This window comes from Zonotrichia albicollis, chromosome 3, assembly GCF_047830755.1.
Source record: "Zonotrichia albicollis isolate bZonAlb1 chromosome 3, bZonAlb1.hap1, whole genome shotgun sequence".
In the NCBI taxonomy this organism is placed as follows: Eukaryota; Metazoa; Chordata; class Aves; order Passeriformes; family Passerellidae; genus Zonotrichia; species Zonotrichia albicollis.
In genome coordinates, this window is record NC_133821.1 from 96147895 (window position 1) to 96174655 (window position 26761).

Here is a 26761-nt window from a genome sequence, read left to right on the forward strand (position 1 = left end):
ATGGGTGCACTACCTGCAGGATTCTACTTTGCTACAGAAGCTAGCCTGCATAAGCTGTGAGCTACACTCTGAGTCTGTTATCTAGGAAGGCTTAACGTTTCTTGATTCAGAGGATGTGGAGTGAATATTTCATCTGGATAAAATAATTATTTGGTTAAATTATTTCTAACCTCCTCAAATGAGAAGTTCTGCCAAGAATCAACCACCTGAGACTGGGATGATTAATTTTTGATGTGACCCGCTGGCTAATTTTGGCTGAGGAGCTGTGTATTTGCTCCAGCTGCCATGATAGCCCAATCCTGCAAGACAGCCTATGAGCTGGGAATGGCAGCAATGCGGCTGCTGATGCAGAAAATAAATATATTACCTGGTCCTGGAAGAGCATGGCCCTGATAATCTCTAAGCATATGTGTTCTGGATCAGGATGCTGTTTGGTGACCCTGTCATGAGAAAGGCATCCAGCACTATTGCCTATTTCTGCACTGGAGACATTGCAGCATTATGCCTCCTAGAAGGAACACTTTGTTTTGCCTGATGCGGATTAAAGAGGTGTGTGAGACAAAAAAACCTTCCCACTACTATTTTTTCATTTGGATTTTTTTTCTTTTTAACCAGAGAAACACTTGATAAAATTTTTTTGTTCCAAACTATTTCCTTTTAATTGCTGAGCACCACTGCTGGTATGTGAGAGACACAGAGCATGGGCTGCATGTCCAGAAGGAAGTCTGCTGTACGTGACTGGGCAGGGGCCACCTGAGGTTTCTGGGGCAGAGCACAGCAAATGTTTCCCTTCCTGCCTCTGCTCAGCACTCTCCTGTTGTTGCTAACTGCCCCTTGCAGAATGCAGGATCTCAGCAAGTCCTGATAGCCAGTAGCAGCATTACAATAATCCATCAGTACCCCTGAATATTTGTTGCATCAGCTGGGCTACAGAAATGCATTTCAGGCACCAAACTACATATCATGTGAGCTGTGTGATACCTGATTTCTTTAGGACAAGGTCTTTTCTACCCTGGGACAATGATTCATCTCATGTAATTTGGGCATTTAAAAATTGTCTGCAGCTGTACCAGTCTGACTTTACAGCTAATGGAGAAAAATAAGAAATACCAAAGGATGATTCACCTCATCCTAAGATAAGATGTCAAAAATAGGTGAGCAAAATTGCCCTTCAGACATAGTTATTCCTGTACATCAATTATAAATGGAGCCTCGGGAACTCAGGTTAAGTAGCGAAATCGAGCGACTAAAACTGTGATGATTTCCACAATGTGTGTCCCAGTTTTTTCATCACCTCCAGTTCTGTGAGAAATTGTGAGGCCAATTGATGAGCAGCCTTATTCTCCAGGGCAAGTGTCCTTGCCTATGATCCACAGAGCAGCAGTATTTTGCCAAAGTTATGCTAAGAGGTCAGCGACTCCTTTAGATTTGTTTTCACTAATGGGTTTAATGACAAAGCAGCATGGGGAACTATAACATGGTGGGAAGAAAGTAGACTGAGTTACAAAGTTAGGGAATTGCTGCCCAAAGCTGAACTTTCATAAAGGTCATTTTACCTGATCTGCTTCTGGCAATGTTCAGTGAGAGCAGAGGATGAAGTCTGCAACAGCCAAGTGCTACCTGACTTCTCAGGCTAGGATTTCCATGGAATTGGGTTTTGTATAGGTCTTCTGCTGGCTCCATGCACAGGGGCAAGTATGGCTCATAAAAGCACAATATACTACTTCCTACCTACCACAGGTTTTCAAATTGTCTCCACAAACTATAACTCAGACATCTCTGTGTACACTCATACTGGAATGTGATGTGGCAATTAAACCTGAAGAGAAGCTAAGAAAATCCAGTAGTGGTTAAAATTCTTATGTATTCAGAAAGCATGAGTCAGAATGATATTATCTCAGATATTATACTGCTGCCACAGTCACATAACTCTCATCAGTATGAATAGAAGTCAGGCACCTTAAAGAGTGACAATACTCCACAGAGAAATAGAACAACAGATCTTAAAAGTGAAAATAATTTTCCATAGCTGTATCAGTCGTCTAATTTTAGTGTCATCTTGAATTATATAGTATTTAAAGTAGCATGAAACAGCAAGAATATTAATTCCTGATGTCAGAGAGAAGAGTTATTTCTGGCAGGTTTTAATGGATCTGCTGTATCTCATGGAAATTTCTTCCTGCTAGCCAGGAATAAAACCATGTACAAAGCTTACATTTTAACCTTGTAATAGAACCAAATCAGGGTGACAAATTCACAGTTATGCTAAAGCCACATGTTGTGGTTACTGTCTCTTCTAAGACCCTGGTAACACTTTATGATTGTTGCTTATCTATTTTATAGCTCCCAGAAGAGTGCTGCCTCTCAGTCGAGATGAGACGACCTCTGCTTGAACACCAGCCTGCTGGTTAAGAGCTGCTCTGAAGTCACAGCACAATGTGAGTGAAGCCAAGGGTTTCAAGTGGTTACAGTTATCCAGCACTGCATGTAAGTACTTTAGTTTGTTAAGTGCTAAGTCAACACATAAGAGTTTTTAGCACAACTGATGTCAAAAAGGAGAAGCAATGGGACAAAATGAAGGAGAAGACACCCAGCCATGCTTAGCCATCACAGCCATGATGATGGAAGAACATACAGCTGCAATGGCCACACTGCCAGCACAGAAGCAATTAATTGTCAGGTTAATTTGAGACAGGAGATAGTAGTAGCTTTTCAAGTCTGCTCAGGAGTGTCTCCCAAGGCCAGGAGCCACTCACTGGGCACTGCAGGGGAACCAGTCCGACAGGTCCCTGGAGACCGTGGAGAGGGAAAAAGAGCAAACCTGCAGATGAATAGTGTTTGAGACAGCAGTGTCATAGTTAAACTATATGCTACAAAGACAATACGATATATCCCAGCACCAGAAATGGGTCAGGGATTAGGGCAGCACGTCTGCCGTCTAGAAATCAAACTGCAGCTTGCGCTGGGACTTGAGCTGGGTTAGGTACCACTGCCTGTGTCGGGAGCAGACCCAGAGTACAAATAACACAATGTGAAATGGCTTTTAAGAAACTGAAAAGCGGGTCTAATTCTGGGAATCCTGACGAGGGTCTCAGCTTTGAAGCGCAGGAGAGAATGGGACCTGCGCCGGCAGCCACCTGAACACCCCGGAGGCTCGGCGCGGCCAGCGGGCGGGCGATGCCGGGGCCCGCGGGGCTCCAGCCGGGGCGCTGCGGCTCCTGCGGCAAAGCCCCCGGCCCTGCCTCACGCAGGGGAGCGGCGTCGCCGCCCCGCTTACCCCCGGCACGGCTCCCCGGCCCCGCCCGGAGCTGAGGGAGGGAGGGAGGGAGGACCCGGCGCTCCCCGCCCGGCGCCACCCGGGGGGAGTTTCCCCTCAGCGCGGGCAGGTGGGGCCGCTCCGCCGCCCGCCCCGCCTCAGCCCCGCGGGGCAGCGCGGGCAGCTCACGGCTCGGCCTCTGCCCCTCGCCGGCAGCCGCCGCCAGCAGCAACAGGTCCGTGCCCGCTCCTCCCTCCGCCTGCCAGGCGAACAAAGGGGCCGAGCGCGGCCCCGCGCCCGCCCGGCCCCTCCGCCAGCCCGGCCCCTGCGCTTCAGCCATTTGCCTCGCCTGGCACCGCGGCGCCGCTCGCCGCCGCCTCCCGCTCCGCCGCCTGGGCCGGGCGGCGCGGTCGCTGCGCTGCGGGAGCTGCCCCGGAGCGGCGCGGGGCTCGTCGGCCGAAAGGTGAGCGGGGAGGCAGCGCGACGGGAGCGGGGAGGGCTGCTGCCGGTGTCTGCCGATATCTGCGGTAAGGACCGCGACGTGGAGCCGCGGTAGCCGCGTGTGTGTGAGACGGGTTGCTGGAGCACTGTCAGGTTTAATCGTGTTCCTTTTCTCTTCTGGCCCCCTTAATCCACCTCCTCTGGGCAACGGGGAGGCCGGGTATATCCCCACATCCCTTCTCCATATGTCGCAGAGGAGCCAGCCCTGATGCCTGCGTATTTTATTTTATTTCATATTTTTATCCTGCTGACCTATTAAAAATCGAAATTACTCTCTACACTAACGTTTAGGGATGTGTAACAGCAGGAGATTGCTTCCCGCTATAAATTCTTCATGGCGTGCTACTCCATCCTGCTAAAAGCAGGCGCAAGCCCTGGGTGAGCATACGCGTGCAGGATTTGGCAGGGTGGAAGATGCTTCAAAAAAAACTTGAACTGAATTTCAGTAGGTAGATTTTTATGTCTGGTGATTTAAAGCAACAAAAAGCGGACTTCTGAACCCAAACTTACACATAGCACAGAAAATGACAGTATTAAATCCTATAGCCAACTTTCTTCACCCATCAGGAAAAAATAAAACCCTCTAGAAATAATAATATTTTGTAAAGCTTTTCCACAGCAATTAAACCAAACAATAGAAAACTGGAGCAAAAAACTAAAGAAAAAAAGTAGGGCAATAAAAAAATAGAATAGCAATAAAATAGAACAATCTTCCTGTATGATCTGAGGAGCAAAAGGGCTTCTCTGTTTTCCAGGGACTTAACCATCTGCCTCCCAAAAAGGAATTAAGTGGAATATTCGTGGAAAATAATAATTAAATTGTCAGTCGTATTGACAAAGCAATATTTCCTCTCTTGTTTAACTGCTTGGCCCATCCTACTTGTTCTGCATTCTCCTCTTCCCAGGACCCATCACACAGCATTTATTCACTCTTTAATTAGGACACCCAGAGCATGCCAGCGGGATGCTCTGGTCATCCACTGCTAATGCCACTGTCTGGTGAGAATCTGCCAAGAGCCAAGGACTGGTCCTGTGCCTGCCCCAGCTCCTCTGTGCTCTGCAGGACTCGCTCCTGGCAGTGGAGCCACTGAAGTCAGTGGTGCCACTTTGACGCTGGAGTTTGCTGGACTGCACCTTGATCATATCAAAAGGCTAAAATCTGTAGTAGCTTCCTTTCTTTTACAAAAGCTGTGTTTGCATCACTTTTCAATATAACAAATAGTCCAAAGAGATGGACAGACTTGAAATGTCAATAAATATTAGAGCACCATTATTTGGCAGGAACATTCAATTAAAGTCATTAACTGGCTTTACTATAGTAAAGCAGGATTATAGTATTTAGGGCTGGCCTGGGTTACCATAGAGACGACGATGTGGTGAGATGGCTGCATCCAGATCCTACTTACCAGGGGTTTCAGCATCCTGTAGTATCCTGTTGCAAGAGGATATTAGGGGCAGCTGACTGCTAGAGAAGGGTATAATAAAACGTGAAAGGGAATCCTGCAATTTCTTTCAAGGTAGAATTGAACTTTTTTTTAATACTATTTTTTTTTTCTTGGTGGGATCCTTTGTGGATTTTGCAGGTATTTTTCTGTTTATCCCTACTGACACTATACAGCATTGCAGTTGGGAGTCTGTTTCTTGCCTCTGAACAGAAGCAGAGAAGTCATTTTATGCCACTTCACATCCTTGAAAATACCCATTTAAAAAATGAGCTCATTTTCATTGTATTTTTTCTCATTAGCCTTCTCAGAACATGACATTTTTACTCTTGATGTTTTACTTTTCAGTGAAATTGTCATCATCTATTGTTTCTGCTTCATGTTTGGTCACAGTGTTGTTTTGTCAGCGAGCAGGCATGATTAGTTCCTTTCATTGGAGAAGAATTACTTTATAGCAGTTCAGGGTTTGACAACCAGTTTAACCTGATGTGTGACTGAGCTCTCGTTGAGGAGGAGGGGACCCTGCTCTTTCCCTAGCCTGGGCCATACATTCCTGCCCAGTTCCCTGTGCCAGAACTCTTCACCATGTGACAACACAGGGAATCTACAGAGATTTTGCCTTCTCCTGCAGTTAATTAAGCAAGCACTCAGTTTACACTGCAGATGTTGGCATTACCAGTGGAGTTAGTCCTGTGAACAGTGTTTAAATCTGTGTGTAACTCTCTGCAGGATCAGGAACAACTGATTGGCAATGCTGCACCCTTTTCTTCATCCTAAAGTGCTCCTTGGATACTAACTGGCAGTTTTGGCTTCAGAAGGATTACAAGACTGGGTCAGTATTGTATATGGGTGATTGAGTGTTAATGCTAAAAAGAGCTGGCTGGGTGGTTTTATTCTGCACTGCACATTTGGTACTTCCCAATAAGTTTCTTTCTTATACCTCTTCAGTGAGGATGGCAGGACTCATGATTGGTTAAGTCAGTTTATTTAATGCAAAACAAGCGTGAGAAAAAAATCCAGTGGTTCTACAGATTTTGTACCGTGTGTCAGAGGGAGAAGAAAGATGTGTCACATAAATGCTTTTCAGGTAGGATGTTTCACAGGCTGCCATTGCTGTGTCTCTGGGTGAAACAGACAGTGTGACAGCCTTTTTTAACTCTCTTGGAAACACGCCAGAAACCACAATCTTTCTATACAAATCAACATATGTTGGTCAAGCAGCTTCCATGCTGTTATGTAGTCTGTCACAACATGATTTGCATTAATTGAAGTTATTTTACATTTATGCATTCATAGATTAGCACAAGCTCTTAGTTGTTTTTCTGGACACTGACTCCTCCAGGAGTACTTAAGGAGCTAGGTAAGTTTTGCATCTCAGCTTTGGCTCTCTAAGTGCTGGTAGGCTCCTGGACTTGTGAATCATTTCAAACTATCAACCTGTCAAAGTTATACAATAGTTTTGTTTTTTTCTTCTTGGAAGCAGTTCTGTTTTTTTCTCTTTCCCCCTTTCTTGTAAGTAGATTGAAAAAACAGGGCCTAAGCTGTGGAAATGAACTCTTATTTCTGCAACCCATATTTGAGGTGTTAGACAGAAAGAACTAAAAGCCAGCCCTTTGCTGTGGGAGTGGCAAGTGAAACAAATGTTCTGATTCTATCAGTCAAAGACAAATCCATTCTTGGGAGAGTTTTTCTCTTATCCTGTAGCTTTCTTTCATCTTTTCTTTGTACTGCAACTCCCTGCATTGCTTCAGTTCAAAAAAAAGCTACCGTTTACATTTGTCTGTACAGTTGTGGTGGATTAACCCTGGCTGGATGCCACGTGCCTTCTAAAGCTGCTCTGTTACTCCTGAGCTGGACAGGGGAGAGAAAATAAAGTGAAGTCTCGTGGGTCAAGATAAGCACCGTGAGCTATCACTCACAAGTTACTGCTACAAGCAAAACAGAGTCAACTTAGGGAAATCAGAGTAGGATAATGAGAAATAAACCCAAATCTTAAAAACATCTTCCCACCATACTTCTCTTTTTCCCAGGCTTAACTATACACTTGAATTCTTTACCTTGCCCCCTCCCCTAGAGGTACAGGGGGAGAGAGACTGGGCATTGTGGTCAGTTCATCATGTTGTCTTTGTTGCTGCTTCTTCCTCACAATCTTCCCCTGTTCCAGCAAGGTTGAGGGATGGGATGAACCATGGGAGAAGGTTCTCCACAAAAGTCCTTCCCATGGGCTGCTGCTCTTCACAAACTGCTTCAGCATGAGTCCCTCCCTTAGGGTACAGTCCTTCAGGAGCAGACTGCTCCAGCCAGGGCTCTCTGTGGGGTCACAAGTTCTGCCAGCAAATCTGTTCCAGAATGAGCTTCCCACAGGGTTATGGCATCCACAGCGTCCACCTGTTCCAGTGTGGGATCCTCCACAGGCGGCAGGTGGATCTCTGCTCCACCATTAACCTCCATGGGTTCTAGGGGCAGAGCTGCCTCACCATGGGCTGCAGGGGACTCAGCTCCAGTGCCTGGAGCACTTCCTCCCTCTCCTTCTGCACTGACCTTGGAGCCTGCAGATCTGTTTCTTTCACATATTCTCACTCCTGTCCTCTCTGGCTGCAGTTTGCTCCTGCGCAGTAGCTTTTTCCTCTTCTTAACTCTGTCATCGTCCCAGAGGCACCACCACCATCACTGGTGGGCTCTGCCTTGCCCACTGGAGGGTCTGTCCTGGAGCTGGCTGGCCCTGGCTCTGTCAGTCATGGGGAAGCTTTTGGCAGCTCCTCACAGAAGCCGCTGCTGCCGCAGCTGCAAATACCTTGCCATGCAAAGCTGGTACAACAGTGTCAGAAATCCAGATGCTCGTGAAGTTAATTGGAATTTTCCTTGACTGCAGTGGGGTTGGGGTTTAAGGTCATGTCAGACTCTGGTTTGATCAAAATTCTCTGTGAAGCTTAGGTGGCAGTTTCTAGTTGCAGGCTGCTATCACAAGCCTCATTCTCTTCAAAGCCATGGAAGTAAGCAGTATACAAACATACTTCTTCAATAGCAATTGATAATTGAGTTTTAAAGTTTGGTTTCCACAATTCATGCAGAAACAGCAAAAGTAAATGTCATTTGAGTGTATTGTGTGAGCTTTGGAGTTTGTCAGTGCCATGTGTCCCAAGAAGTATTTAATTTTGATCTTAGGAAAATGAGGGCAAAGACTGTTCATGTGCGTTCATGTGATAAAATTCACTGGTGCTGCTTCTTTTTGTTCAGGATGAGGTCTGTATCAGTCATTCTCCGTGAATGACCTTTGAGACAGGCAAGAGAGTTGGAAGAATCTCCAATAGTCCAACTCTCTCTCTAATAGTCCAATACCTGGATAATATTTCTGCCGAGGCTTGTACCCCCAAAATCAGGCAGCTTTTCACATGACAGTGGCTGAAAAACCTCAGTATCTGGTTTGAGATGTTGCTGATGTGTATCTAAAATCTTTTTAGAAGCAATCAAAGTTTAGACTTCTGACTGAAGCATCAAAATCTCTAAATGGTCAGAACCACAAGCCAGGATCCCTGAATCTGAGCTTCTTCTCATGGCTCCCAAATCATAACCATAAAACCAAACATCTCTCTGTGTTCAGCATTCTGATGTAAAAGTCTTGCTTCTTATTCTGGGCCCTGTCTGTACACCTCTGTCCAGATTGCAAACTGATAAATGCAAGGATAGCATTGTGACTGTTGAACATGCTGCATATTTAACTGCATGCATTGGCAACCCTTTATTCTGTAGCACTTGAAAATGACAAGTTTGAGTCATGGATTAGTCAGACATACTACAGTATTTACTTCTACTCTGTGTCAAGAAGTCCTAAAGCAGATAGGACAGTTCTGTGATCATAATCATCCTTCAAGGTTGTGTTGCCAGTCTGGATGTCTCTTCAGAAAGAGCAAGGATCATTTGGGGGAGAGAGAATTCCAAAGTGAAAAACAGCATGTACATTTCTTCAAGGTATTCAGGATTATCTATTTGACACCTGCTTTTCCATCCAGGCCATTGGCCAGAACAGAGAAACCAGATAGACGTGAGGTGAATGATCTGAGCAGAACAACGTTTTGACCTAATTCATCCAAAAGTTACTGGCTTGGTACAGGAGTAAAATTCTTTGGCCTTTTCTTGCAGGAATAAGATTGCATAACCAGGCAATCTTTTGTATCCCTTTAATTTAGATACCTGTTGGCCCCGTTCAATGGAAAAACCCATTATAGTGGGAGATACTGAATTGCCTTCTCTAAATTCTTGTTGTAGAAGTAGAGCTTAGTCAGAAAAATTAGTGCCAGAAAACCTTTCCTGAACACTCAGGCTCAGCATATGAAATTCACATTATAGTAAAGAATGCTATGCATTCAAGGCAGAAAGTGTCAGCCCATGAAAATAAGAGTATTTTAATAGAAACCTATTTTGTTTTTGTCTCAGAATGGTCAGCAAGTGTTAGCTTCTACTAATGTGAACAGCATGCATTACACTCAATTTTCTCTTCTTTCCCTTTATAATTCCAATGATTACATAAAGTCACTTAATACTTTGTTAAGCCCTCCAGTTGCATCATGGCTGCTAAAAGCATTCCCATTGTTTGGTGAAATCCGGGCTGACAGCCTACAGGTACTCCTGATAGTAAAGGCTTGCTGCAGAAGTACCTATGACTGCAGCATGCATTTCTGCTTTGAGGTCACGCAAGTGGTTTTCAATCCCAGCACAAGACAGAGTGGCTTAGATCTCCAGGCAATATAGCTGAGCCGTGATCCTCTAAAGGCAATGGGAAGAAGTACAGAAACTTTGTTTTTGGCAGGGAGCAGAACCCAGGATTCTTCTTCCTCACCCTCAAAAACATTTTTTATTGTTTCTCTGAAAAGTAGTAACTGCTTTAGTCTGAAGGACTAAAGTGACTAAAGTCTATGAAGTGACCTTCGTAGACTTGATGGTTTGGGCACTTGGTTGATATTCAGGCAAAGGAAGGGGTAGTGACAAGTTTCCCATGGGGCTTGGTCAGAGCTCTGATTGTTGTACAGAAAGGCAAAGTAGCAGCAAAAGTCAGTATTGCTGTCTTTTAAAGTAATTCAGGTATATTTTGCAGAGGATTCTGGGCTGAGGCACCCAGAGAAAGAACTGAAGTCCCCTGATGGCACAAGCTAAGCACTTCATCACCATGGTCTTTACTGGCTAGCCCTTGGTAGCTCTCATGCACCTATTTTTGAGGATCCAGATCAGTTGGCATCTAATTGTACCCACCCATGCATATGTGTGCAGAACCTGTGTGTATGTTCCAGATTCCATTCCAGGAGCTGGTTACAGCATTGCTGTGCAGCTAAGACACAGCATCAGTCTCTCTTGCAGGAGAGCTGGGAGGTGCATCCCACCCACAGATAAATTCTGTGTGGGCATATGGCCCTATGTCTATCCACCTTGGCCTGATTTTCATGAAATAAAATAAAAGAAGTCAGCCTCCTGTGAGTAACCTAGTAGGCCACAGTTATAGGACCAACAGCAAAGTGTACCAGCAGCATTTCTGCCATGGCAGAGAGAAGCCTGTGCAAGCTGATTCCTTCTTTCAGATTAGGGCTGTCATGCTGGAGGCTTTGCTCTGCTATCTGATCTGGCTGTCTTAGGTCTTACATCTTTGCTGCATTGCCAGCTGCCAGATAAACCTGCCCTCAAAGTCAGCCTTTGCTGTGTTTAGCACTGTGGCAGGTCTCTCCGTATTGAATCCAGCCCAAGCTCTGTGTAGAGACAATGTCTGCAGGAGCCTGGAATTTTTCTTGAAATCAAACTGCCTGTAATGTAATTTTTAAGGTTTTGCAGCTAAACCTTAGTTTTTAACTGTAAACCTTAAGTTTGAAGAAGTATCTGGGCAAAGAAACCATATATGAGCTCCAGAGATGGGAAGGGTGCCATTCATCATGTATCTAAAGGACCTCTGCCTTTCTTAGCATCACTTACTTAATTTGTCAATAAACCAGTGAAACTGTTCAGTTTCTAAAAGTGGGGCATTTTTTTTCCTCTTAAGTATCAGATCTAGAGTTTGTCTGACAAAAAAAGTATTTTCATTATTGCCTTCTCTAGAAGTTTTTCTTTTACTTTCTTTTCCTAGGTGTAAGTCTCAGAAAAATGGGACTGTTTCCTTCCCTTTGAAGTCTGTTGTTACCTCTCACATTCAGTCTTTCTCAAGCACAATGGTGACATAGTTTGGCAGATTTCTGGTGCTTTGGGCTCTTCAATCTCTATGTCCTTTCCATAATGATATAAAAGCAAAATCCAGTTTTATCTTAGAGAGGGAATTTAATATCCTCCAAAATTGTTACCCCATCTCCTGCATTATAAGCAGTACAGGGCAGGTGTGTTGGCAGCGTGTAGTACATTTGTGGAGATCAAGTGCAGTTCTGGAATGCAATACCAAGGCTGACTCTACTTCGATTTTCAAAAATCTCTCTAAACGGATTTGCTGGTTTGCTTGACTTGGCTTCTCAGTGGATATTCTCCTCCTTCTTTGTTAGCACCAACATTGCCAAAGTGTTTGTAGAGACTTTGAATATGTTTGCAATTTGTTGGCAATACAATTGAATACTGAAAAGCATTTCTGCAGTCAACATTACCACATTACAGTACATTACACACTAATGCTTAAATGAGGCTTTTAATCATCACAAGTTGATGCTTTGCTTCAAGTCAGTGCTCCTGGTGTGTGGCATAAATCTTTTGCTTTGTTTACGCTTACACTTGGTTTGCTTAGGGTTTCTTCACCAGCCTAAGAAAGCCTTCAGCATGCAGAATTTAAGGTCAGAAAGGATTTCTAGATCAACTAGTCTGCTCTTGTCAAATTTTATTTACCCTCGCTTCCCAAGTGCCTTCCAGCAAGGCACATACTCAAGATCCCTTTCATCAAATCAGAATAAGGATCTTCCCATGTCACATGAAATGTCTATGTAGATCAGCACCCTGCCTCCCAGATGAACCATAGTCGGGTATTGACAGAAGTGTATGGCAGGATACAAATGTGTATTTCTTCATGGGATACTTCTTTGTCTTTGGATATTTATACTCTGACAGTTTTCTCACTCAGGATCCTTCTAAGCTGAATGCACTTTTTGGGTTTTATTCTGTAGGTTTCCTTGAGCCCATCCGTCACTCTCCCCATCAATTAAACTTTAATTAACCACAATATGCTCTAGCTGTCTTTTTTCCTCCCCCTCAGCAGCATAAATCTTTTGCTTTGTTTACACTTACACTTGGTTTGCTTAGGGTTTCTTCACTAGCCTAAGAAAGCCTTCAGCATGCAGAATTTTCATGTGCCTACACTTGTGCACAGTCATCAAGTCACAGAGCAAACATACCAAGCCCTGAAGAAGTGTCAGCTCTGCATTTCTCAGGCTGACTAAGGCTTGCTGTACTAGTTCTCCAGGCTACTAGCACAAGCCACATTTTCTCCAAAGCCGTGTGGCTGTTAGAGGGTTTCTAGGCTAGGTATCACCTTTTGCTTGGGAGCTGGTGTGCAGTGTGGAGACAGAGTTAGCCTTTGTCTGGTTTCAAAGTGCTGTTCTGAGTCTCTCACTAAAGTGGGGTTTTTTATGTCTCTGAAATTCTTGGGTACTCTTCTCTGTCTTCACAGATTTTTAAATGCTACTTCCAGAATGTAAAGCCTTAAGCATACATGCTTCCATCCATTCAACCACCATGTTCTGCTGGAAACCTACTAATGCTGTAGAGGCAAGGTAACATTTTCCCTGTGGGTACTCTGTATTTCCCAGCACACACATTCAAGGACTGTATCCTTTCAGCTGTAGCACCACGCTGGTATGTTTGGTGCTGCTGTTAGTTCAATGGAGTCTTAGCTGTACCCAGATATGATGAAAGCAACCAAACTTCAGTTTATCACAGACAGAACCACGTGCTCTCATGTTTAGAACTGTAGCTGTGAGCCCATGTGTAGAATTAGCAGCAATTCTGCATAAAAGGTTTCATTACATTCAGTGTGGTGTGGCCATGCCATACTTATCTCTTGACTGTAGTGCATTAGTGATAAAAGCACCACATCAGCCCTGGAGTTTTTCCCAAAGGTATTGTAATCACTCAAAGCTTGTTTCTTTCAAAAAAAGACTGTTCTTTTTTTGTTAGACTTTTCTTTCCTCTGAGGGATATTGGAGAGAACTTGCACTTAATCTTTGCTAGATTTTCTTTTGTAGGAGTGTTATTTCCTTTTTGTTGTGAGAATTCCTCAGAGACACTACTCCTCCCTATTTCTGAAGAGTCCAAACTGGAAGGAGCTCAGAAAGATAGTTTTCTTTTTAGAAAATGTTTGTCTCTATGAGTATAACAGTTAGGAAACCTTTTCTCTGGTCATGATGACTGTTTAGAACTTGTATATTTTTGGTTTAGATTTGTTAGCTATAGTATTGATTTAATCAAGCTTTTGATAATATTTTTATTATGACTTACTTCCTTTCTCTCTTCCTCCCTGCCCAGACACACACAGCCTTTTCTTCCCCTGAGTTTCTGATGAGGAACTGCTGTCCATCTGTTTCTTGTGTGGTCTGTAGTCATAAGCTGCAATTCTTAAATGTTGATTTTTCTTTGTGGTTGTATGAAAATGTTGTAGTTATGAGATAAAGACCAATTCATACTTCTATTACGTATTGTCAAAAAATTACAGCACGTTAAGAGGTCAAAATTTGCATCCACACATGAATGTGAATCCAATACTATAAAAGCCATATATCCAGCAGTCAGGGCAAGACACTAGGATTGTAACATATCCAACTTTAAAAAAGGGAGAGAAAAAACTATTCTTTATATTGTTTTTCTTGAGGTGGCACATTGGAAGATAACTGTATTCTTTTCATACAAATAGGAGGTTAATCAAGTGGTTAAGATTTAGAGTTTAATTCTGTAATGGGCTCCAGTAATGCAGGACCTTTCAGAGAAATGGCATCTTTATGCTCCAGATGTTTTCCCCATCTACAAAGAGAACATTTTTTCTTCCAAATTTCACAGATCTACTCAGTGACCAGGAGTGTTGCAGACTGTTTTTATAAGTATACAAACCACTCTACACTTGACATTGCCTACACTTCACCCTGGCAAGTTCTACTTTCAAGTCATTGTTTAGTTTTTAAAATAAATATAAGGGATGTTATTTCTCTTTTGATGATCCTGCCTCTTTAGAAGCCTTAATCATCTCAATCAGATTACACCCCTATCCCAAGGGACTTCTCTACTGAAGTAAAAGTTCAGCAGTCCAAATTTTTATAAAAGCTTTTTTTCTGGATTAAGGTGGAGCAGAATGGTAGTGTGTTATTTCTGAACTGGTAAGTCTCCTGGAGAGGATAGTCTTCTTATGTAAATTAGAGTTGTTTATGGTAGAGAAAGCACTGCTTTTATTTACCATGAGACTGAGTCAGAGCTGTTTCCATTTGTGAACTGGAGAGAAGTAACCCAATTCCTCCCACATGCACATATTCCCTGGAGAAAGTGGGTCTTGCTAGGGGAGGTTTGGATCAAAGGCTATTGGCACTGCACAAGAAAAACGAGGAGAGAACAATTCAATACAAGCATTTAATTGGATTTTATCAGAAGGACTGCCAAATGAATGCAATGCCAGGAAACTTTACCTGCAGCTCTTCATTACAGTTTCTCTGTCAGAAAAACTGTGCCTTCTTATCTGTGCTGTTACTTGAGCAATGTCTTACAGCGTTTGAGGTTGGGGCCACACATTCAGGATATTGGGTGTCATTGCCAAGTCTGTAAATACAGTTCATGTTTGTTGGCAGCTCCTCTGTCCATTAACATTACATCATCCCTAGACCAAACCCGTGATAATGAAAACATTTTCAGAACAAGTAATTCAGCTTCTGACTTAAAAGTCCCCAGTATAAAAGGTGACCTCAGTCCATAAGGTACCATGTACTCTCAATAAATTGCTTCCTTTTCCAGTACCTATCCTGTTTGTGACTTTTGAAGAAATGTTAAAACCAAGTTTATTTTAAGCCGAATGAGATTGTCGGGTGGTCAAATTCTTCTGAATCATCACAGCTATCAAGTATCTTCTACAATTCTGTACTTTTTGAATATTCTGTCTGCCAGAACAGCAGTACAGCTCTTTGATCACTGTAGGTAAGAAAAGAGCGGAGGAGAAGTTCAGTATTGTATTTCCATCAGGGCCTTTCAGCATGTTCCTGTTTCATTCTAAATCCATGACCTTTTAACTCAGATCAGTCGTGTTGCTCAATAATGGAAAGGTTCCACTACTTCTCTGAATTGTTTTTTCAGTTTCATCTTTGTGTAATTCTTGTGTTTTGTTTTCAACTAGACAGAGGTGCTGGGATTGCTGGAGTGGTCTTTGCTGTCCTGGTCACTGCTGTCATTGGCAAAGTCCTCCAAACCTTCTTTCAGCTTTTCTAAGTCTTCAGCATCCCCATATTCCTTGTTCCTTGTTGTCTTAATTGTATATGGTACTTTAAGTCCTTCTCATGCTCAGCATGAAATTCAGCATATTCTTGGTAATTAGCTTTGGATATACCAGAGGATAATTTTCTTCAGAATTCTGCTGCTTCCCATTAGCAAGCAATGCTATGAGTCTTTCCTTCTCCTTGAGATTCCTCAGGGGAATTGTAGTGGGTTAACACAGATGTTTGTTACAAGCTTCTTTATCAATAACATTTCAAATGCGTCAAACCAGATTTCTAAACCAAGCAGATACTTGAATGTGGGAAAAGGTATGATTATGTGCTTGAGGAGGATCTCACTTTTTTTTTTCTTTTCCCATTAGCTGAGAAAGTTGAAAAGATAAGTTTTTCTGGTTATTGTGTTAACTACTTTGAATATTCTAAGTGGTGATTTTGCTTTGGGACATAATGCAAGAAATGCATTTCACTGTAGAGAGATATTACTGGTGTTAGAGTTACTGTTTTTGACTTTTCCCATTTAATCACCCATACTTCTAAATTCTTGGTAGCATTCTCTTTCATTCTTCCTTTATAGTTTCACTCGCAAAATCAAGCCATGACCGAGAGCTTGAAACCATCTGAAGCTACTAAATCCTTCTTGTAGAGGGGGTACATAAGTAGAAGTTAGGAGAAGTGGTGTCAGAAGTGAGGTGTGTCAGGAATGGCCAGAATATTGTTAGTTGCAGTAGTTGCTCTGTGTACTGTTAAGGCTTGATGGAAAACAAATTCACATCAAGAGGGATGCTGCCCAGTACATCTTCTATAGACACACTGAGCGTGCACACATCACTGCCAATCCTTTTGTCTAGTTAAGACTTTACTGAAAAAACTCAGTAAAGCTTGACCTACAGAGTTTGGGTTTGCACAGCAGGAAGTCTGCCACTAAAGCTAGCCAAAGTTCATACAGTCATAGAAAGTTCCTAAGTCCCAGATTTTTAAACACTCAGATGAGGAATACAAAGTTGGTGAAATCTACAAATTCTAGTAAGTTTTAAAATGCTATTGTTGTGGCCTGAAAGCCTTCAATACCCAAAAATCAAACCTTAGCATTGATTTCAGTCTAACTGAATGTGATCAAATGGAGTAGAAAGCCCTTTACCAGGCAAGTGCACAAAATAAAGCACCATGAAGAAAGACTGATATTATCATTTAAGTGAAGTTTGCATTGCAAGTATGGGCTTCTAGATTTCCTGTCTGTGTTGGGGATTTCCAGACAATGTCACTTACCAATTATGCTTTCAGTAAAAAAAAATATTAAAAAGTTAAATCTTCCTAATGCTAATTTAACAGAGTAAATGAATCATGCCTGCTAAAAGGAAGCCACAATGCATATTTTACATAGAAATGAGTGTTCCTTGAGGACTGTGAAAAAACTGACAAAGGGGATTTTAATGGAAATTAATAACCTCCTTAAAAATAGAATCAGGACTGCAGATACTTACTTTATTATATTAAGTACATTCAGACAATTTTTATGCGTCACTCATCAAAACTTAAACCAAGTTTTGATGCTTGGTTCCAAGTCTGGGAAATTCATAAACAAACATGAGGCAAAGAAATGGCAGTTCATTAAATTCTAAAAACTCTACTTGGGAAATGAAGGTACAACTGGGTGCTGATTGTGCTGACAGGGACTAACCTATTTACAGCCATGCCCTCCCTGTATCCTGCCTTTTCCCATGGGAGACTTCATGTTCTAATTATCTATTGTGATTTTTTTTTCCTTGCTTTTGCTTTTTATTAACAGAATCTTAAAATAAAGACATGATCTTTTTGAAGTCTGATTAACACCTTGCTAATGCTTTACAGCTACATATGCTGCTACACAAATGTGAGACTGCTCTTGTCCTGAGTACAGAAAAAATACTTTCATGTGTTTCATAAACACTTAGGATTATTAGCATACTTACAGTGTCTTTAAGATATTCTAGATATATTATTAAGGGAGACATAACTTTAATGCTCCCAAACTTCAAACTAAACAGAAAATCTATCGATTTTAAGAATAATAATATTTTTGTTTTAAACAGGGGGAATGCATGAGGAACACGGATATGAAAAGAACTTCCTGAAGGTCATGCCAATGAAATTTGGCTAGTGGGGAATCGCCTTCCAGAATAGACTGCGGCCTCAGCCTTCCGCTGAAGCAGTTGCACAAGGTGAATACATTGTGATAGTACTCCCAAGCATCTGCCGTTAAAGGAGACTTTTGCTCATCACCCAGCGCAGTGTAGGGACCAGTTGTCGTGAAAAGGATTACAGTGCCTGCAGACTGCTTAAAATTTCTGCAGAGCAACGGGAAAACCAGAACTGCTTTTCAGGCTGTTGAGGTGCTCATCGGGGCGATCCCACCGAAGGAGCTCAGGTTTTCGGGGGTGAGCTGACGCGGGAGGGGGCCGAGCCGCAGGGTGGATCCCCGAGGAAAAGGAGAAGCGGCCGCTTAGCCCCGGAAACCAGCGGTGGCCCCGCCTGCGAGAGCGGGGGCCCCGAATACTAATGCTGGGAGGCGGGAGGTGTGGGGGGAGAGAAGCCGGGGAGGAGCGAGGAAGGCGCGGATGCTGAGCGCTGTTGGGTCTGTCCCGCAGGTGATGGCCGCGCTCCGCACGGACCAGGCGCGCCGCCGGCGCAGGTAGCGCGGCTCCATGGAGGGCAGCGGCGCGGCCCCGGAGGAGGAGGAGAGCGGGGCCGCGAACGGCGCTCCCCCCCCGCCGCCGCCGCCCACGCCGGCCGCCCCCTGCGGCTTCAGCTCCTCCCTCTGCTTCAGCGCCGCCGCCGCCGAGTCGCAGCCGCCCGCGGCCGGCGGCCGAGTGGTGCAGAACCAGTGGGAGATCAACAACGCCGCCTGCCAGCCGGAGGAGGAGGATGAGGAGGTGGTGGGGCCGCGGGACCGGCCGCCGGAGGAGCCCGACCTGGTGATCGAGGTGTCGGGCCGCCGTATTCGGGCGCACAAGTCGGTGCTGGCGGCCAAGAGTGACTATTTTCGTGCCCGCGCCTCACGGGACGTCCTGCGGGTGAAGGGGGTGAGCTACGGGGCGTTGCGGCTGCTCATCGATTATGTGTACACGGCCCGCATGGGCGAGGTGCGGCACGACAACCTGGCCGAGGTGGTGAGCGGCGCCCGCGTCCTGCAGATGCCCTGTGCCCTGCACTGTGCCGCCGAGGCCATGCGCGCCCAGCTCTGCCTCGGCAACTGCTACCAGCTCCTCTGCCTGGCCAAGAAGCAGCGGCTGGCCGAGCTGCGGGAGGCTGCCTATCGCTTCATGAGCGACCATTACCTGGAGGTGCTGCGGGAGCCCAGCGTTTACGGGCGCCTCAGTGGCGCTGAGCGGGACCTCATCCTGCAGCAGCGCATGGACGCCGGCCGGCCCTGCTTGCTGGTGGCCGAGGTCAGCGACGCCTTCGAGCGGCCGGGTGGTGGCAGCCGGCCACAGAGCCGCGAGAGCAGTCGGCCACAGAGTCCCTCCTCCGTGGTGTCGCTGGAGGAGAGCGGCTCCCTCATTCACTATTACCAGGAGGGCAGCGGTGAGTGGAGGGTGCTGACGCGCCTGCCCGAGGAGGCCAACGCCAAGGGCTGTGCCATGTGTGTCCTCCACAACTACCTCTTCCTTGCAGGGGGCATCGTGACGGGGCCGGTGGGCACTGAGCCCAGGGCCCGCCTTTCCGACAAGGTCTTCTGCTACAACCCCCTGACTGACACCTGGAGCCAGGTGCGGCCGCTGGCTCAGCCCCGCTCGCAGCTCAAGCTGCTGGCCCTGGATGGTTACCTCTATGCTGTGGGGGGCGAGTGCCTCTTCACTGTGGAAAGGTATGACCCGCGGGCCGACCGCTGGAGCCCCGTGGCACCTCTGCCCAAGGGTGCCTTTGCTGTGGCCCACGAGGCCACCACTTGCAACGGGGAGATCTATGTGTCAGGAGGCTCCCTCTTCTACCGCCTGCTCAAATACGACCCCAAGCGCGACGAGTGGCAGGAGTGCCCTTACAACAGCAGCCGGCGGCGTTCTGCTGACATGGTGGCCTTCAAGAGCTTCATCTACCGCTTTGATGTGAGCAGCGGCCGCGGCGGGGAGCAGGGCCCAGGCACGGGCGGCGGCGTTGAGGTTTTCCGGTACAACACGGTGGCCAAGTGCTGGAGCCAGTGCGCCAGCCTGCGGCCCAGCGGCGGCCCCGTGCAGCCCTTCCGCTGCGCCCCCTTGGGCAACACCATCTACTGCGTCAACCGGACCGGCACCCTCCGCTTCAGCCTAGCCCAGGACGGCGAGGTGGAAGCAGATGGTGGGCTCAAGGGCACCTTTGATGGGGAGCTTCTTAAAGCTCCCTTGGATGCCAAGGGTGTCCTCCTACCCTTCGTGCTTACCCTGCCTGAGAGGCTGGACAAAACAGGGGACCAGGAGGGCTCCCTCCCACTGTAAGGTGGCCAGCCTGGCTCTGGCCTCCTGAGAGGGGAGCTGGGTTGCAGATCCACAAACTCCCATCTACGCAGGGGACCTTCTCTGTTGTGTCTGCAGAGAAAAGGGACTTCCCCTTTCCTCCTCTCTGCTCTCAAGATGTTGAGTTGGTTTTAACTCAGCTGTAACTCTTCTCATGTTTGCTGGGCTTTGTGTGAAAAGCCAAGCACACAAAAGTAAAAGCTGCTATAAAGGATAATCTCTGGATTATGTTTGTGCCAATCCCCAGTCTGAGAAAAACGTTTTTAAACCTGGATTTCTAAAATATTCTTGACAACAGTGTCATAATGGGACGTTAGTGTTGGCTGTGTGTTTACACATAGTTGCAATCTGGGCTGGAGCCTTTTCTGTCGTTTGTGGTTTTTTTTTCCCCTCTGGGATGATACTGAGGGATAAACATTGCTAGCGACATAGTTTAGCTGCATTAAACCAACTACTTCCTGTGTTTAAAAAGTATAGGAAGAACATCTCCATCACAGCCTTTCATTTCTGGTGCAATAGATGGTTTAAGGAAGTTGTGGCACTGTATTAGTCCCAGGAATTTCAACCACAGATGAGGTTGATGAGATACCAAACTAATGTTTTAAGTAACACAAATGTGAGCCACATGTTTTACTTGGAATGCTAAGAAAAAGGAAAAAAAAAAGTCAAGTTACCGTTCTATAATGTGGCATTTTATGGTAGATATGAAATGTTGATATGTTCTTTAATTGAAAAAGGCAATGTTTTCTGTATGAAAAGATACTGTTTTATTACTTTTCTTGATCAGAGATTTTGAATTAGAAATTAACTGAAGCTGTTCAAATTGCAACCAATTGACATGACCTAGAGCTGGGGAAAAACTTTGTACTTCATATGCTTTTTAATTAACTGCAGGTCAAGGAAGGTGAACCTAAACCAACCTGTGGCAAAAGGCCTTTCCCACTTATTTTCAAGACCATCAAAAGGGGACATGGAAAATAGGAATGTGCTACACATACTATATTGTGCACTAGCATGATGTTACTTCCCTGTCTTTTGAGAGACTGCTTTATTTATTTTGAACTAATGATTGCTGTAATCAATAAGTCCTCGTTAATTGCAGTACGTGCTGATGGCATATGCTGTCATTGTGATTCTAAACTGCCCAAGAGTGCTGTTTGTGGGGCAGCATCCAAATGAGGCAAAACCATACAAAACTTCTTCCTGCCTGTGGAAAGTTGGAGCACACTTTTTGTCATGTTACTCAGAACTGGAAAGCATGAAATGTCTATACAGGCAGACTATATAGAAAAGGGCACATGCATTTATTTTATACATTTTATATTTTAAAAAAATCAGTAGGCAAGGCAAATGTTTTAGCTTTATGGTAAATCACTGAGAAACCTTTTCTGAAAAAAGAACCTGTGTTTTTGCTGGTACAATGCTGAACATTCAGCATGGAACTCGCATGGACTGTGGAAGAGAATTGTTTATACTCAAAGCTCTAGTATAGATTCATATTCTAGAAAGACATAGGGACCTTGCATCAAAAAAAAGCAGATATTTTTATGTTTTATTAAGATGTTTTTGTTAAACAGGACTTTAGCATTCTTACACATAATTGCTAGTTCCAAAGGAAGGCAGCAGGCTCTGTCCTATGAAACACCATCAGTACAAAAGAGAATAGTGAACTTCATAGATACTTCTTTCTTTCTCTTTATTGTTTGGTGGGTTTTTTGTTTTGTTTTGTTTTGTTTTTTTCTCATTGCTGTTGCACAGGGTTTTAATGCAGCTGATCTGGTTAGTCATTCTATAGAAAACAGTAGTCCAGTCCTAAAGGTTCTTAGCCAAGTGCGCCTGTTCCCTAGTGAGCTAATTAAAGCATCAGCCAGGCAGGAGCTGTAGGCCTGCAGAGTATGACATTTATCTTAGCCTCAGTACAGGTTGGTGCAGTGGAATTTAACATCCTTCACAGAATATTTGATTTAATTCTCAGATGAACATCCTTGGAAATATTGACTCTAGATTAAATTACAGCGTTGTAGTTTGAGCAGGAAAGAAAAATTACATGTTTGCTTTCAGCATAATTTTTATGTTAACTGTAGAAATTATTTCAAGCTGTGTAATGCAAGGCTGAGATGCATACTTAAACTAGAGATGTAAGTGCTAGGCCACATTTTGAAATAGTAGCATCACCAGGAACACAAGGAAACGTCTGTTTTATCTTGCAATACAAGGCAATTTCATAGTTCAAAGACTTATGTAGTATAGTTCTTATACTACAGTGTAGTGAGGTATCAAGCCAGGTTTTGCATTCCTGTTATTAAGCATTTTCATTCTGCTAATCCATGAAAATGCTTCTAAATGAGTTTTGGGAAGTTTCCATGGTTTAAGATGTGACAATAATCCACAAACTTTTGGGATATAAAGAACCATATCCTTTCTTCCAATATTAATTGCTGTACACTATTAAGAAATACATTTCTACAGTAATAAGTGTTCAAGAAACCTGAAGTGGTTTGTGTTTTTGCTAGCTCCTATTTTTTAAAAAAGTTGAATCAAGTGCTTACCTGCTTTCACTGTGTACACAGTGTCAGTGGGGAGAGTCTGAGCTTCATTAGTAGCTGTCTATCAAATCTGTTTCCTTTGTACACTGCGTAGTCACAGCCTGATGATTAACAACAGAGGCATGTTTCTAGCCAGATTTCCTTCCCTGTGGCCTCTGTTTCCTCCCTGGTAGGCCTGAGGCAGGTTTGCTGAGAATTGGTTTTTTCCCCAGGTTTGCTGAGAATTGTTTTCTCCCCCAATTCTATCTTCACAAAGAAACCTCCTCCCGCCTGCCCCCAAACTTGGGTACTAAAACCATAACTTAGATAGTCTTCAGGCATTTGAAGACTGAAATTGTCATTCCAGAACCCTCTAGTTTTACTTAAACCTGGCACAACTGTCTCTTTGACATGTGAAGCTGCTGAGCAGTTCCCCTCCACCCATTTGGAACTGCTCAGAGCAGTTCCATACCTGCCTACCAAGTGGGATACCCAGAAACCACTGATGTAATAGGGTTTAATTTAGGTACAAACCGAAAGGCCAGGCCACCCTCAAGTTGTGTTTGCATGTGTGTTTTGCTTTTAAATCAGCCATTTTCTCTAGAGAAGCCTGAACTGTGCTGTGTTTGCATAGGAACACGGAGACCTGTGTGTGCTTTCTTAGCCTCCAAGCATTCAGTCCACATCTCCCACCCTCTGGTTGGTTGTCGATGGACTACAGGAACTCTTGGAGTTAGTCAAGGTAGTCATCCTCACAGAGTGATCTGAGACCAGTTAGACAGACATAGTGTCTGCCCTGCTGTCTTTCTTCCCCCTGAATCTTACAGTCCTCCCATTTTAATGGGACATGCAGGAGATGGTTGCCCTAATCTTTCAGGGAGTAATTTTTTGTCTCTACACTACTCCTGTTTTCAAGGTTGTCTTCTAGGGAATTTAGGCTTGAATTCTCATAAGCTTAGTGAGGACTGAACTGGGCCTTGCAGTTCATGTGTGTGTGTGTGTGTATTCTCAAACCTCGATGGCTGCTCAGGAGAGGTACATGGAACCACATCCTGTGGCTTTTCCTCAGGGGTGAGCTTCATGCAAATCCTCCAAAAGCTCACACACAGGCTCCTGTACATTGAGTTCTGAGTAGATTCCAGGCCTCACCTCCTGGAGGGGTACTTCAGCATGGATCTTGTATGAGTTGATACAATCAGATGTGTTTTCTTTGGAAAGCTTTTGCAGACAGGCTCTGTGTTTTGGGTTACCAGTCTAAGGTGAGTTCCTCTCTATGCTGTACTGGGCAGCCAGACAGGTAATTTGGATTCTTCTCAGGGGTACCACCTTAGTAAAGAGGCATTGCAGTCCCTAACAATGAAATGCCTAAAGCCTTCATTGGACCTAAAACTAAATCCCCATTTCAATAAAGAAATGTGATTAGCAGATGAAACTTTACTGTTTCTATCTACTAACTGGTTCTGTAAGATAGAGATCTTAATTGCAGCAAAAGCATGTGTACAGATTCTGTTTACACTTGAAACTAAGTCAAAAAAGTAATTGGCAAAAGAATAATGCCAATCAAAACTGGCACTGTTAAACAACATGGGGAGGATGTTAGTCTTACCCTAGTAATGGCTAAAAATGTGCAGTTGCTGATGTAAATTCTATCCACAGAAAGTTTCTTTGTAAATCAATACCTGGTAAAATTTAAAGTGATGAAAGAATAAATTACTCACATGAAAGCCATACCTCTCCTGTGCTGTTTGATTGACTCTCAGAGTGCTATATCCCAGTTACCACTATTCATGAGTGGCTATTGCTTTTCCTGATTTACATCATGTATTCTGTTGACTGCTCCATAAATGTGTTAACCTTCATTATCACAAAACTTAACAGTGTTGCTGGTGCTTTGTGTCTGGACTGATATGTAGTGTTTTCTGCTGGAATTAATCCAGATCTAGAAAGAATCCTATCTTTGGGCTTTTTTGGTTTTTTTTCCCAGTAGCATTGCTCCTGGGAAACTTAAGAAAACACAAGAAGGGGAAACAGTAGTACTGTTGAGCAGTCATAGTAAAAAGCATTTTATTAATTTGTTTTTTTTCTGCTTTTATTTTCCAAAGTGGATTGGCACTGGTTTAGCAGAACAGCTCTGTTTAGCTATTAGCAATAGTATGAGTCTGAGTACTATTGTAGCAAAGTGTGTTTTTACTTATTTCCTGCCTCAGTTCCTACTCTGAGGTAATGTAGTGCAAGTTTGTAATAGTTCCATGCATTTACTAGGTTACTGGAACTATTCTGACTTCATATTACTGCTACTAGAAACAGAGATTGACACACCAACTCAGTAAAATTGTGTGCTCAGAGTATGTGATCACACACATTTCATTTGGTTTGGCCTACTGAATGCTGAGAGCTGCTGGAATGAACCCACTGGTATTAGGAATCAGCAGGAGTGCTGGTTTTGGCTGGGGTCAAGTTAATTTTCTTCACAGTAGCTGGTATGGGGCTGTGTTTTGGATTTGTGCTGAAGACAGTGTTGATAATAGAGCTGCTTTCATTGTTGCTGAGCAGTGCTCACACAGAGCCAAAGCCTTTTCTGCTCCTCACCCCGCCTCAGCAGCAAGGGGGCTGGTGGTGCACAAGAGCTTTGGAGGGGACACATCTGGGACAGCTGACCCCACCTGACCACAGGGATATTGCAGACCATTTGTTGTCATGCTCAGCATATAAAGATGGAGGAAGAAAAAGGAAGGGAGGACATTTGGAGTAATGGAGTTTGTCTTCCTAAGTCACCTCTATGTGTGTTGGAGCATGCTTCCCTGGAGATGGCTGAACACCTTCCTGCCCATGGGAAGCGGTGTATGAATTCCTTGTTTTGCTTTGCTTGCAGGTGCAGCTGGTTATTAAACTGTCTTTATTTTTTATTTTTTCAACCCATGAGTTTTCTTGCTTTCCCCCTTCTGATTTTCTCCCCCAAAGCACTGGCAGGAGTGAGTGAGTGGCTATGTGGGGCTGAGCTGCTAGCTGGGGTTAAACTGCAACAGCATGCCTTTTGGAGACTAACTTTCATGAATTACTCAAAGGAAAGAAATGGGAGTGAGGGATAGGGGGGAAGAGATTAGTTCAGAGTCAAAAGTACCTACTGTATATCCAGTTGACACAAATAGCAGGGAAGGGAAACTACAGTGGGTACTTGAAACAGTGATGACTATAGGGCCAGGTTTTTTTCAAATATTTCTTGAACAGGCTAGGTTTTTTACCAATTATATTGCTGCTTCTTACCATTTTACACCTGCAATGCTTCTCAAACCACCACTGTGTTTAATAAGCAACCTTCTGCAGGAGTCTTGCTTTGCTTTCAAGTCTTAGTGGATAAACCCTCGACAAATCTGTGAAATCATGAAATAACAATGTTGATGCTTCCACTTTCAACAGATTAATGTAAATTCTTTAGACACTGTTCACAGTTCAGGTGAATTATATGTGTAACTGATGTATTAATAGTTTCATTTTTGAAGCATATATAGGTAAAGCTTTTTATGTACTCCCAATTTATGTTGTAATGAAATAAATACTTTAAAAAAATATTATGTTCCCCATTAAGGATTTCTGGGTAATTGTGGTTTTTTTCTTTGTTATCCATCCAATCAGTAAATGGTATTATACTTTTTTTCTTATAAAGCAAAGACAAAATTATACAAATTATCAGACAGGTAAATATTTAGGAAATGTTTCTAAAGCTAAGCAAAAAAGGGAATATTTTCATTTCACAGTGCCCTGGGTGTTTGGAACTTGAAATATTCTGCAGTGAAAGCATTTGCCTAAATGCAGATTAGCATATACTCCACTTAATTTTTATTTCCTTTTTTTTCTTTTTTGATGTCAGTATGTTAAAGTGCATTATTCATTTATTGAAGCTACATGTAGGTTTTTCCAAGATACTCTCCTGTATTATGTCCTACATGTCAGATTTTTGGCTGGTGTAGATTTACAGCAGTGTAAGTAAAAGCAGAATCAAATACAATTTAAATTCCCTACTTTGTCTCCTACTTATTTTCTCATCAGATATTTTGCTTGACATGAGGCCATATGACCTGTTTGAAAACTGCAATATTCATAGACCACGTGTGGTTGCACTTGCTGTAATTTCTGTTATTTCCTTACCTGTTGCAAC

General features: G+C 43.8%; 1 protein-coding gene across 4 annotated transcripts; it reads left to right on the top strand.

The window, feature by feature from the left end:
- Positions 1-3579: 3579 nt before the first annotated feature.
- Positions 3580-26190, top strand: KBTBD11 (kelch repeat and BTB domain containing 11). 4 transcript variants are annotated; one of them, XM_005489162.4, is made up of 4 exons: positions 3582-3719; positions 5929-6031; positions 17684-17812; positions 18239-26190. In XM_005489162.4, exon 4 carries the CDS (start codon positions 18296-18298, stop codon positions 20060-20062), a length of 1767 nt encoding a protein of 588 aa, XP_005489219.1. In that variant the 5' UTR covers positions 3582-3719; positions 5929-6031; positions 17684-17812; positions 18239-18295; the 3' UTR covers positions 20063-26190. The 4 variants fall into 4 exon arrangements, with proteins under 4 accessions (XP_005489218.1, XP_005489219.1, XP_005489220.1 ...); XM_005489161.4 differs by lacking the exon at positions 5929-6031 and having other exon boundaries at positions 3580-3719; XM_005489163.4 differs by lacking the exon at positions 5929-6031 and having other exon boundaries at positions 3644-3783.
- Positions 26191-26761: the final 571 nt, after the last annotated feature.

Excerpts from the sequence above, each read along its gene's own strand:
- KBTBD11 (XM_005489161.4), top strand. The coding sequence starts at position 18,296 with ATGGAGGGCAGCGGCGCGGCCCCGGAGGAGGAGGAGAGCGGGGCCGCG.